This window comes from Gastrolobium bilobum, unplaced genomic scaffold, assembly GCF_033153095.1.
Source record: "Gastrolobium bilobum isolate Gb01-03AN ecotype WA unplaced genomic scaffold, APGP_CSIRO_Gbil_v1 utg3870, whole genome shotgun sequence".
Taxonomy (NCBI): domain Eukaryota; kingdom Viridiplantae; phylum Streptophyta; class Magnoliopsida; order Fabales; family Fabaceae; genus Gastrolobium; species Gastrolobium bilobum.
Window position 1 is genome coordinate 690,047 of NW_026895180.1, and position 14,370 is coordinate 704,416.

Genomic DNA, 14,370 nt, shown 5'->3' on the forward strand with positions numbered 1-14,370 from the left:
AAATCTTTCAAATTGAAAAAGTAGAAATACTCTTTAAAGGAAAAATCAAATGCATTAAAATTGGGTTATATGTTGCTACACCATCCAAACAAAAAAACTTTACATATGCATACACGGATCAGTACTGTGTTCATTTTGCAAGATTTGGGATTTTTTGTAAAATCTTTACATATACATCTAGTGAGCAGGAAAAATTAATGTTTTTCAAGTTGTACCCAGATGCTAATTTTTCATATTTATATATATCCGGGTCAACCGGTCCGACCAGTGACCCACCGGTCCGACCAGTGACCCAGTGACCCAGTACCCTGACCGGGTTGATGCCCAGTCCAGGTTTAACAACACTGATTATAACTATGTTACTATCTACGAGTGAGACCAGTATAAAATTTTATTTAATGATAAATAGAATATTGAAAAGAAAATATTAAATGGTGTTTACGTTGTTAGCATTTTTTATAAATCAATTGAAATGAAGAATAAATTCAAAAGAGGATATTTATTTTACAGAAATATAAAAGTGATAAATTCATATTTATTTCCTCCTTATTTTTTATTCTAATTAACATAATTAGAGGATACATACGAATTTATTTGATTGGATATCAAATTAAAAAATATTTTTTATTATATCTAAATATTTACTTAAAATGAATATTTCCATCTGTTATTTTTAAATATTGAAATTTGAAATCTTTCAAATTGAAAAAGTAGAAATACTCTTTAAAGGAAAAATCAAATGCATTAAAATTGGATATGTGTAACGAGTTTCCTCTGTTATAAGCCATAGACTCGTGAAATTGTATATTATATTTTATGTATAATATTTTGTAGGGAAAAAAGTTTCCGATGTTACTTTAGATAACTTTATCTAATGTTCATCGAAATGACGTCGTTTTGGGGTTGAAAAATTAAAAAATTAGAGTGATAAAGACTATTATAATCCTGAAATAAATTAAAATTACAAAAATACCATGATTTCCGTCCCAAAACGACGTCGTTTTGATGAACATTAGATAAAGTTATCTAAAATAACATCAGAAAAAACAAACCCAATATTGTAATGATAGATTTCTTAAGCATTAATTTCAGTAGGTAAAAAAAGATTATATTTTAATTAGAAGCATTCACATAAGGCAAATCGATATACTGATACAGAAAACTATATATAAAAATTAATATTGAGCTTATGCGAAATATAAAATAATCAAATAGCCTTGAATAATAATGAATAGTAATTATGAATTAAAATTTAATATATTATTTAAACAAACAAAATATACAAAAATATCTAAGGTCAAAGATATGATACTAACATGCGAATCCTTTTGTATAATTGGGAATTAGCATGTTTACTATAGATCCAATGTCTTTAAAGAAACTCATTATGTCTTGTAGATTTTTAACAAATTTAAAATGTTATAAAATCTATAAAAAAAAATAGCTACACAGAGTATTTTCTTAAACATTAATCAATATCAATATATTTTTTTATTTTTTAAAATTTATCTCATTCAAAAAGAAATTAAAAACAATTAAAGCGTTGGTGTGAAAAAGAGAAAGAAAAATGATGAAAGTAGTCGCAGAATCTATTAGCCTCCCAATAATTGCCCAATATTAAAGTCAAACTAAAACTCCATTTAGTAACGGGGCGTAAACTCCAATATTACTATGTAGTCTCTAGATGAAAGCACAAGGCACTATCAGAACTGATTAACTGGCAACGTTGTTACACATTAAATAAAAGGACAAAAGAATGAGAAAGACATGTTACCCGCCATGCATCCCCTTATCCAAGCTTTTGAATCAACAAAACTCACGTCAAAGAAACCACGTTCTCCCCACGTCCCATTCTCTTTGCCCTCATCCCAATACGGCAATTTTTCCTTCCACACATACATACACATATGGGAATCAAACGAATGAGTATATGCTTTGTTTTAACATGGTCCCATCATATGTGAAATCTCAAATATTTATTCACAGATTAAATGCGATATTGGTATAGAATAAGATAAATTATTAAAGAAGTCCTCGCCACCCAACAACTTAAGCTTTAGGGTTGAAATGATTATTTAAATGGTATCAGAGCTTCCGTGTCGCGGGTTTGATCCTCACTTCTCCCCACATTTTATTGTGTAATTTCTTAGCACAGATAGGTGCAATATTGTTAAAACGTAGAGTCTATGTAAAAACGTAAAATCACAAAACGTAAACGAAACGTAAGAGTTTACTAACATATTAAAAATAAAATATATATCCAACATATATAAAACCAAAACTCACAAACATGTTTATTTTATAAGAATGTCAATTTTAATCTGTTTTAATTTATATAGAATAATTTTAATGTATTAATTATATAAGTTATTAAATTTAAGCTAATTAATGACTAAAAATATATATAATTTTTTATTATTATTACGTGTGATATATATATATATATATATACATATATATATATATATATATATATATATACATATATATATATATATATGGGGTAAGATCATTTGACACCGGTGTCAAATTTGAAGTTTGACACCTCATCTGAGAGCCATTAGATTAAAAAAGATCAACGACTCTGATTTGTGAGCATGTGACACCATTGATCTTTTTTGATCTAACGACTCTCAGATGAGGTGTCAAACTTCAAATTTGACACCGGTGTCAAATGATCCTACCTCTATATATATATATATATATATATATATATATATATATATATATATATATATATATATATTTGAACTATGCAAAAAAAAAATTCATATTACATTTCGACATTACGTTTGAACGGTTTCGACTCAAAACTTGTTTCAACTACCGTTTTGACTCGATTTTGGTCATAAAAACGTAGACACGGTCCGTTTTTACGTTTCGACACTACGTCTTTACAACACTGGGTAGGTGGATATGTGCATTTGTCCACTCTTCAAGTCCAGTGAACTCTAATGGGTGATGGCCTCTTTAATTATTTATATTATTATTTAACATGCACTCTCACAATAGAGCTTATTGGACTCGAATGGTGGACAATGCATCAGACTCAGCTTATTTGTGTTAAGAAACTCCACAAGTCATAATTAATTATTAATAAGTAGAGGCGATGAGGATCAAACACGTGAGATTGAGGCTCTGATAACATGTAAAGAATCAATTCAACCAAAAAACTTAAGCTGATGGGCGAGAACTTTTTAATGATTTATACTTTTCTCTAATAAATATATTTCTAATAACGAAGTTCATAATATGAAAAAGAGAAAATTATGATTTTTAATTCTTCATTACTAATTTATCAATATATAATTGAAAATTTTCACATGGCATAATAATATTAAAAAGACATAATACAATGATCTTTCTCTATAAATAAACCAGAATCCTTACGCATAACAATACATGACACCAAATCTTAGTCATTAATGTATTTGTATTTAATAACATACATATTAAATAAATCAAAATCGTTAAATATAAATAAGATAAATGAACAAAATTGAGAGCAGAGTATATAACTATGTAAAATAATCGAATTCCTCCTTTACCCAAATGTTCCATACGTTTCTATTTCCTTATAAAAGCATCCCTCATTTAACCAAATCCTAAGACTGATCAAAGCTATTTAAGAGAGGGGAAGATTGACATAAAATAAACGCCAACAGAAGGCCTTATTTTCTTCCTTGCAAAGGCTTTGGCTTAACTTGCAAACTTATGCGTTTCCCTTCTTCTACCATGGAGTCCTGTAATTGGGTTCTCAAACATGTGTCCATTTTATTGGTTTTCTTCCTTTCTTCTTCAACCTCTGCAACTCCCACTTCCTCACTTTTAAACCATGTGATTGCCAACACTACAGCCCTACACCGCAATTTCACTGCGGTATCGGATTTCAGAATGATAAATAGACGAATTTTGAAGGATTGCTCTGCTTCAATGTCCTCTGTTAAAGTCAATGTCACCTCAAATTCTAGCTTGTCAGATGATGAGTTTGTTACGGTCACAGTCACAGGCGTTTCGAACCCTTCAGATGGTGATTGGGTGGCTATGATCTCTCCTTCAAATTCCAAGTAAGAAATACTGAGTCATATATGATTATAGATGCATGATGGAGTTTAAACCATTGAGTAATATATGATTATAATTAGTTGGTTTTGTTTTTTATTGAATATGCAGTGTTAAAACTTGTCTTCTTAATGAGTTCCTTTATCTACAAACTGGTGAAACTGCCGAACTTCCTCTGCTTTGCCATTACCCTGTCAAGGTATGTTCATGAACATGCTTTAGTTTTTTCTTCTTTTTTGTCCCATTTTGCTATTAATGCTATGGTGAGATATTTGGTGCAGTCATTTTCTTTCTTCCGACCTTATTAATTTATTCAACTGCGAGATATTTGTTCAATATTTAATACAGGGGAAGGATAAATTTACAAATTTTTTGTTAAATTTACAAAGGGATAGGATCTGTTTACAAACTTTTTTTTGCAAATTACACTAAATACGACCGGTCGTACACTGCATGATTAAAGTATGACAGGTCGTACTTAGTGTAGTTTGTAAACAAAAAAGTTTGTAAATATAATCTACCCTATTTACAAATTTTTTTTTACAAATTTTTGCAAACTATATTATGTCTCGGTAAGACACTCTTGAGTAGAGTATTACCGGTCATACATAGATTTAAAAGTTTGTAAAAAAAAAAAATTTGTCAATATAATCCTTCTCGTCGTAATATCTTCCAAATTTTTGAACAAGGTCAATATCTGGGGAAAAAATCAAATGGAGCAGTGTCAATTCATAATACTGTTAGTAGTAGCATGCCTCATAAATGCCATACCTATTATCTTTGTTGGGTATGGGGTGCAAAACTTGCTTGTCTGGTAAAGTATTATATAGGATTGCTATCCATTTTCAACCATCTTGTTTCCAACTAGGTTTTTTTTATTTTATAATAATTTTATTTTACAGAAAAAACAGCTAGTAATATAAAAGTAAAAGCAGCTAACAATTAATTATGGAATCATAAATAAATTATTTATGAAAAAGTCAATTGCCAGTAATTCATTAATACTAGTAAATAGGTATTAAGCAGTTATTGTTGCATGCCACATGCCTTAAGTAACGTTAATTAATCATGCAGAGATGTGTCCTTTCTTTTTTTTTCTTAAAAGTTTAAGTTTGACTTGGCCTCAGATAAGCATCCTCCAACAACTGTATGTTCATACACGCTTGCTTTTAACAATCTCACCGTCCCTAATTGAATTCTATACTCTGAATGGTGCAACCGTCCATGTGAAGCTTTTTTTTTTTGAGTATTTGCTGTTTGCTTATTGTTGAGATATATATTCTCATATTGGTTGTATGAGCAATTAATGTAAAGTTTATAAGATTTTGGGCACTCCCGAATTAAGTTGAGTCCACTTGTTGTGACTTAAATAAGCATTAAAGTGGAATTAAAAACAAAAAACACAAAAGTTAAACCAAAAATTAGGCCTGTGCATAATCCACGCTTCAAGCCCAAAGAGCTCTTGTGTGAAGGGGCGTGTTGAGATATATAGTCTCACATTAGTTGTATGAGCAACTAATGTGGAGTTTATAAGACTTTGGGCGCTCCCACCCCTTGAGTTAGCTTTTGGGGTGGTGACCTCTAGGTTCTTATCACTTATTATCGTTTGTACTATGCCTTTTTCAAGTTTCAACCCAACCCACACCTTAATGTTTTTGTTTGGCCTCTTTTATTTGTGTCTTTATCAGCATCTTCCATCTATTCATCATGTATTAAATATTTTTATAAAACTATTTTTTATTAATTTTGTTAATTAATTAATTTATTATTTGATGTAATATCACATCAACGATAACTTGACACATAAACTTTAACCGCATATATTTAATAATAAAATAAAACAACTCATACTGAAATAGTTTATAAAAAAAAAGGCTTATTGCCCATAATTCATTAATATTATTAAATTTGCATTAATTGGTTATTGTTGTAACATAAGATAATCATGCAGAGAGTTACTCTTTCTTTCTCAAATGTTTTAGTTGACTTAACCATACTGATAATCATTCTTCAATTGTATGTTCAAACACGCTTTCTACACTCTGAATGCATGGTCCAACCATGTCCATGTGAATGAGTGTTTGTTGTTGCTTTTCATCTGTGTACATAACTTGGACGCCTTTTCAAGTTTCAACCCAATGCACACATTAACATATTTGATTGGCCTCTTCCATTGCACCTTTATTATCAACACCCTCCATCTAATCATGTATTAAATATTCAAATAATATATAACCTATAGTATCACAATGAGCTATTATAAGATTTTACCAACATGAGTATAATATTTTGTTGGTCTGAATCTGGATTTATTTACTTTGATTTGAGATCCAAACTTGGCTTGCAATAGATAAACAATTGTTTCCATTCACACTTTCACTGCAACCACATTATATTTTTATAATCATTAGGGATTATCATTTCTGTTTCAGTGGGAGAAATTTTTTTTCTATCACTAATACATAAAAAGGAATGGCCCCATCATTATTTTTTCTCTCATTCCTCTTCTTTTTCATTATTTTATGTTTCGGTGGCAGATTTTTTTCTTCTTCTGTCATTGAAGCAGAAATGATAATTAATTAATCTCATAGATAAAAGATATTTATATACATAGTGATATCCAATATTTCTTTCTTGTAATTAAACCACACAAAAATGTTCACTTATTTGATGTTTAGAAAATACCTCCTACATATCATTTAGAACCACATCATTTATCTTTAGGAGGGGTTTAAAACCTTAATCCTGGACTCGCCCCTGCGAAGCAATGAACCGATTGGAATATTTCCAAAAAAAAAACCACACCATTTACATTGTCACGTTAAAATCAGATATGGATATGTAAATAAATGCTCTCTTTAAATTTCTACCAGAGAAAACGTTTTTTTAATTTATCACATGATGCATTGAGATTTCACTCACAAAGTTGGAGCAGCCTTTTCTCCTTCAACTCACTCCATCCATGTATTACTAATAAATTCAACCCCAAAATTCTTTCCGTTTAATTTTGTAATGAATAATAATATTTGTTTATTTTTAAACGTAATTAATTCTCTTCACTGTTTTACATTTATACATTGTAGTCTTTTTGAAATTTAATTGAAAGTTCTAAAAAAAATTACTAAATTTTATACCAATTTAATTTTTTTTCTTCTTTTTACAACTTATGCTGTGCACCAGATTAACTTAAAATTCTGTGTGCATTGTGCATACGTCCATTGTGAAAGTAACTTTTTTTTTTTTATGTATTTCAAATAAGAATGAAAAATAACATCAAGGGATATTAAAGTCAAAATTGGATGTTAAAATTGGGGTTTCTTGACTACATTGTCAAAGTGACATTACGTTCACGTAATGTTTAAAATGGTATATTACAGGAGGCATTGTTATATTCGTATGGTTTATTCATTTATTATTTTTGTTGGTGCCTGTGGAATAAAGGCATATTCCTATAAGATATTATCTGTCAAATTTATGTATTTCTAATTTGTATGGACAATAGCATTCTCATAATCGATGGATTTAATGCTTCCACCTAATCATTTTTGTTCCCTGGAAAGTGGAGCTATCGTTAGTAGAACTGTAAATGAATTATGTCCGCCTATAAAGATTTATGTCATAGCCTATATTATTATAAATAATTAAATAGAACAGATTTATATTTTTAAAAATCATTTAAAAAGTAGGTTATAGACCTTTTTTTGTACATATCAGATTTATAAGCCTACAGATAATGATGCACGGACACGAATACGAGACACGACACGACACACCGACACGTTAATTCTAAAAAATGTCATATTTCGACACGTTGGGACACGTTTTGATATTAAATAAAAATTTTAATATATATAATATAATTTATATTTAATACATATAAGAGTACATAATAAGTCATATAACCAATCAAATATTTAAATTTCACAACGTAAATATAAATATAAATAATTTTTCGTACTTTGTTAAATTTTCATGTCTAATTTCATAACAGAAAAAAATCAATTTATAAATTATTTCTTTTATATTTAGTTAACAAAATAAAATAAATTAAAAAAAATGTGTCCGAGCATTGATCGCGTGTCCGAAAAAGTTGACCGCGTGTTAGAAAAACGTGTCGGAGAATTGACCGCGTGTCCCCCAAATGTTGTCGAACGCATGTCGGAGCGTGTCCGTGTCGGCAAGGAAGCACGGACACTTGTAAAAACAAGAAGAGTCGGGTCCGACACGCTCCGACACGGCGACACGCTCCGACACGGTGTCGGACACGCGGTTGACTTTTTCCGACACGTTAACTATTCCGACACGCGAATTTGACCGTGTCCGACACGGTCAAATGGCATTTTCGTAATTTTATTTTTTATTTTTTTAAAATAAATTTATATTTTTTTTAAAAGTTAAAATATATTAATAAAGCTTCCACCTGATCATATCAATTTTGTCTTTTTGTCTTTTTCCCCTTAAGTAGATAAGAGATCATCTCAGCATCATTGTTGTCAATTCCTATCACGCTCTTGTTGTATCTTCTTCTCTCTGATCTCTCTCTAATATGATTTGATCTCTCTATCTGATATTATATCCCTCACTCATCCCAGTTCTTATTTTTTTATTAAAGCTTCCATCTTTATAACGTGTTGATGGGTATTATTAATTTAGTTTCATTTTTTTGTTAAATTATTAAATATTAAATGATATATACACTATATAAATTAAAAATATTATTTAATATTAAAACGTGTCCCAACGTGTCGAAATCCATAATTTTTTAGGATTGACGTGTCGGAGTGTCGTGTCGTGTCGTGTCGTGTCACGTGTCGTATCAGTGCTACATAGCGTGTCGGACACGTGTCCCACACACAAATTTCTCAAAAGAAAGCGTGTCCGTGTTTCACAGCCTACAGACCTGCTTATATCATATTATTTATTTTAAATAAAATTATTATTTTAATAATTTTGAATAATAAAATAATATTATTTTATTTATTTTTTAATTATAGAATGTTTAATAGACTTAAACATACTACCAGACTTAGGTCAAAATTTTTATTTTTTAAATATAGATCAACTCAATCTTATAATTCGGAATAATATAAACTAATAGGTGACATCTGATCTATTTAAGCGCAATTGTAACCTTACACCCCTGCTCGTTGGTCATTACAGACACGCAATTGATGATTTTTCAACTAGATAAGATCAGATAACATCTCGTTTGCTTTTGGTCACACTATCAGCAGCAAAATTCTAATATAAATGTGTTCCTTTCCTTGTTTGTTTATTTTATGATATTTATTTTGCTTATGTGTTTTGAGTGAAAAGTCCAAAAGCTAGCAGAGAACATATGGACAATCTTGAAAACTACAAGTTGAATATTTGAGGCCCTATGAGTGGATTCCTCATTAGAAAGAGCTTTATTAAAATAGCTATGAGAATTGCAAGAACTTACTAAAAACAAATTTTTGATCATTAATAATTTAACTTAAAATGTAATTTTATTTTTAAAAAAAAAGTAGTTTATTTTTTTTAAAAAAATAACACACGCCATTATAAATTAGTTTTTAAAATTTTAATTTTTAAATTTATTACGTTGTTTAATATATTTAAAAAAAAATTCTCTTTTAATCTATACTTTTATAGATTTTTTTGAATTAATTATGCATATCTTTTTATAGTTTTAAAAATTTTTATTCTAAATTTTTTATTTTAATCTATATTTATTTTTTAAGATTTTATTTGAATTAAAAATACTGATATAATGGGTAACCAATAAAAATAAAAATATGGAGACATTTGCTAGTAAGTTTTAAAGGCATTATGCTTGAATAAGTATAACAAATATAGAAAACATTTGCCTCTGAAATAATTTAAAATATAATGTAACTTTAACTCATTAAATAATTTAAAAATGTATATATTTTTATTCGTTCACTTTGTAATGAAGGTTAATTTCAAAAAAAGTAACTTATTAGATGACTTTAAACTAATAATACTCCTCTATTGTTAAACAAAATCACAGAGTTACAATCCTGCAAAATTGTTAATTATCAATTTCTCGAAAAAAAAAAAAAAAAAAACTGCCCACCATTTAACAAAAATGTATTAACTGTAGTTGATAGGTTTGGATGGAAGAAGTACCTATGCCATATACTTCCTTTTGTCCCTGTGATATGTTATCTCTACCATCAATGAATTCCATGTGTTTTTTTAAAGCTTTAAAAAGTATTGTTGATCATATTATGTTTTATAAAGTATTTAATAGCAATAAAAATCCATTAAATGTGCAGCTTATAGGTTAGTACACTGGTACATAAATGTTTCATAAGGTTGCTAGCTGTGAACTATGAAAGATGAAAAGGAATTTATATTTGTTCAAGTGATAATCAATCATGGAAATGTCCTATATCTTGTAATAATGTTGTACTCTCGGATGAACCAAAATGTAGGCACAATATATGAAAAACGATCCAGATTATCTCAATTGCACTACCACAACTTGCAGTGGTTCAATACAGTTCCATGTTATCAACATTAGAAGTGACATTGAGTTTGTGTTCTTCTCTGGTGGATTCCTGGAACCCTGCATTGTGGGAAGGTCCATGCCTTTGAGTTTTGCTAGTCCTAAAAGGCCACTCTATGGACATCTCTCAAGCATAGATTCAACTGGAACATCAGTAAGTAGCAAACTACTGTTCTGCTCGAAATCTTCTGTTCATTTTTTCTCAAATGTGATAGGGTAAAAGCTAACAGTTCAAAATTGATTGGTCCTGCAGATGAGATTGACATGGGTTAGTGGAGACAACCAAACTCAACAAGTCCAATATGGAGATGGAAAAACTGCTACTTCAGTAGTTGCTACATTTTCACAAGATGATATGTGCAGTGAGTAATAGCTTTATTTTTCCCTACTCTTAAGTATGTGTTTCATGTATGCTTCTAGCATGTACATCAATTGAGTGAAGTAGAATTCTACATTATTATGGTAGGGAATATTGACAGAACAGCTGTTATAGTCATTTTAGAATGGTTTCACTCATGATTATTTGTTTCCATTTGGAATTGACAGGTACACCACTGCTGCCAAGTCCTGCCAAGGATTTCGGGTGGCATGACCCTGGATACATCCATTCAGCAGTTATGACAGGACTTAAGCCTTCAAGCACCTTCTCCTACAGATATGGAAGGTATGAACTTTATGGAATAAATTGAGTTTATAGTTTGAGAAACTATCTATATTCTGCCTTCTTGATGGATGCATTAATAACTGACATGAAAATGATTTTGATCTCAATCTCTGTCAAAACTATCTATTCTACTTAATGGAATACTACTAGTACACCTGAATTGCAAGAATTTGTATTTGTGCACAAAGTAATGCAAGAAATTGTGATATTGCTCATCAAATTAAGTTGATTTCCCTTCATCTGATGGTCCAGTAATTCGGTTGGTTGGAGTGAACAAATCCAGTTTTCAACACCACCTGCTGGAGGATCGGATGAGCTCAGATTCATTGCATATGGTGATATGGGCAAGACTCCTCTTGATGCTTCTAAAGAACACTATATTCAGGTAAACTGCTAACATTTAGAATTCAGATGCATATTAAGATAAGCCACTAGGATTGGGCTAGTGATTAGGGTTTTGAGTGTTTTTTATGAGGTCATTGGGCTTCTCCAACATCATTGCATCATCAGTATATACTGACCAACTCTCTTCATCTTGTTTTTCAAACAGCCAGGAGCACTTTCAGTAATTAAAGCTATAGCCAATGATGTAACTTCCAACACTGTAAACTCAGTCTTTCACATTGGAGACATAAGCTATGCAACAGGTTTTCTAGCAGAATGGGATTTCTTCCTTCACCTTATCAGCCCAGTAGCTTCCCGAGTTTCTTACATGACAGCAATAGGGAACCATGAGAGGTATATTGCATTGCTTCCACATGAATGATACAACTGTCCAACGAACAGCTTCCTCCAATCATTACTTATTTCCCTTAAATTGTTGTCTACTCCAAAGTTAAAATTTGATGAAAATTATTAATTTATATACTCATAATTGAATAACTGGCATTGTTGATATGATGAGGAATATAAGAAAACATGTTATGGTATCATGACATATCATTGCTGAACTTCTTATTTATACTCAGGGATTATGTAGATTCTGGTTCAGTATATCTTACTCCTGACTCTGGTGGGGAATGTGGAGTACCCTATGAAACATACTTTCCAATGCCAACTGCAGCAAAGGATAAGCCTTGGTACTCTATTGAACAAGCAAGTGTTCATTTCACAGTAATATCAACTGAGCATGACTGGTCAAAAAATTCTGAGCAGGTATAAAATGAGGGAAGCCACTATTTTGTTTCTTAAATTTCTATTTTCTAGTTTAATTGAATAATTACGTAATATATATGAATTTTCTATTGTAGTATCAATGGATGAAAAAGGACATGGCATCAGTTAATCGAAAAAATACTCCTTGGCTAATCTTCATGGGGTAAGTGAGTTGTGTTAAACCATAGGCTTTCTCAACTTCACAGCATCATTGGATCTATCAATTAAGCATAATATTTTTACATGCAGACATAGACCAATGTATACCTCCAACCATGGATTGTTATCTCGTGATGGCAATTTTGTTAAAGCTGTGGAGCCATTGCTTTTAGAGAATAAGGTTAGAACATCAAGCTCATTAGACCTTGGTTACAGTTCCTTATAGTAGCAGTTGACTGAAATTGTGAACATGAAACAGGTTGACTTGGTTCTTTTTGGTCATGTGCATAATTATGAGAGAACTTGTTCTGTCTATAAAAATAAATGTAAGGCCATGCCTACAAAAGATGGAAATGGAGTTGACACATACAATAACAGCAATTATAGTGCCCCTGTGCATGCTGTCATTGGCATGGCTGGCTTCACCTTAGACCAGTTCTCAGACCACGTAAGTAATTCTTTCTTTCTCATGAGACTCTTTCCTCCTCAATTCTCCATTCCACTCTCTCCATATTTTCTCTTATTGCAAGAAAATACATAACATTACATTTATTCATATATACATCCATATCTTCTGGACTATGCTTATGGTTTTTAACAAAGCAATCAAACTGTATATATGTTCTCTTTCATCCACAGGTAGAGAGCTGGAGCCTGGAAAGGATTTCTGAATTTGGTTATCTAAGAGCACATGCTACTCAGAAAGATTTAAACTTGGAGGTTAGTTCTTACATGCTTATATTCCAATCTCAATCGCCAAGGGTCATAGCTTATTTAATTTTACCTCTCAAACCACATCTGTTTCTATATTTCTATCCATTGATCAAGGATTTCTCAATGGATCTTGTTCCCTGAATTCTTTATTTTATTTTATTTTTAATAAAAATTTACCCCACAAGGATAGCCAAGAAACAAAAAAACACAAGGGAGATAGGGGTATGTCATTTAAACAAGAAACAAGCAAGAACAACACAACAGAACAAAGTGATTATTCACAGAAAGTTTACTTTTCTCAATATGTTGAGAGGGACAGCCGCCAAACAACTAGTGCAACAAATTAGATATCTCAATTATTTTCATGTTATGCTCAATCAATCAGTGACATATTTCTTGCATCTCAGACATTGATAAACACCTGTTACTTCTCATGCAAGAGTCATATGTGTTCATGTTTTTCTAATGGTGTACTTGGTGATTGGTACCATGAAAATGTGAAGGTGGAAAATGGAGGAGTGAAAATTAATGCAACCCTCATTTTATTTCCTCCATTTTTCATCTAGCTTCCAAATTTTCACTCTTGCCAAGTATAACCAAAGTCAACAAAGCACCCTGATATTATAGCTGCCAATCAAATAAAATCATCATTCCTTGTTTCATATTTTTTCATATTATCTTCAGTACTGATGTTGTGCCCTTAGATTCACTTCATAATTCAATAATGTTTCTTTATACATGGAAGATGCATATACTTAAATAGAAAATATATTTAATTTCATATGCTTCATTGCAGTTCGTGGTCTCAGACACAAGAGAAGTTAAGGACAGTTTCCGCATTACTAAGTGAAAGCTCAACTCAAAAAAACTTATGCATATACAAACATAAGTGGAAGGTCTAATATTTGATCGAGGCATACAGACAAGTACACAGAGATAGAACTGAAAGGCAAAGGAGATTTAGAGATAGCTGCACATTAACAACTTCTCATTCTTTGCATTGTATATGGTTGTTCTGTTATGTATACTTTAGACAATAAGTTCTTGTAACTTCAAAACTTGTATTATACTTGTCCAAGTCTCAATGGAAGTTATTTTAATG

At 30.7% G+C, this 14,370-nt stretch overlaps 1 protein-coding gene across 1 annotated transcript; it reads left to right on the forward strand.

Annotated features, from left to right (window-relative positions):
* The first annotated feature begins 3,626 nt into the window (after window positions 1–3,626).
* LOC133298334 (probable inactive purple acid phosphatase 27) lies at window positions 3,627–14,370 on the forward strand. Its single transcript, XM_061497602.1, has 13 exons — window positions 3,627–4,067; window positions 4,174–4,261; window positions 10,503–10,730; window positions 10,830–10,938; window positions 11,123–11,240; window positions 11,493–11,625; window positions 11,791–11,978; window positions 12,209–12,395; window positions 12,491–12,558; window positions 12,645–12,735; window positions 12,814–13,002; window positions 13,194–13,274; window positions 14,065–14,370. The coding sequence occupies exons 1-13, from the start codon at window positions 3,715–3,717 to the stop codon at window positions 14,116–14,118; spliced, it is 1,887 nt and encodes a 628-aa protein (XP_061353586.1). The 5' UTR covers window positions 3,627–3,714; the 3' UTR covers window positions 14,119–14,370.

What these genes read in the sequence shown, in the direction of transcription:
- LOC133298334 (XM_061497602.1), top strand. Translation starts at nt 3,715, where the DNA reads ATGCGTTTCCCTTCTTCTACCATGGAGTCCTGTAATTGGGTTCTCAAA. An exon ending in GGTCAAAAAATTCTGAGCAG is followed by an intron (nt 12,396 to 12,490) that starts GTATAAAATGAG and finishes TTTCTATTGTAG; the next exon opens with TATCAATGGATGAAAAAGGA. An exon ending in TAGACCAGTTCTCAGACCAC is followed by an intron (nt 13,003 to 13,193) that starts GTAAGTAATTCT and finishes TTTCATCCACAG; the next exon opens with GTAGAGAGCTGGAGCCTGGA.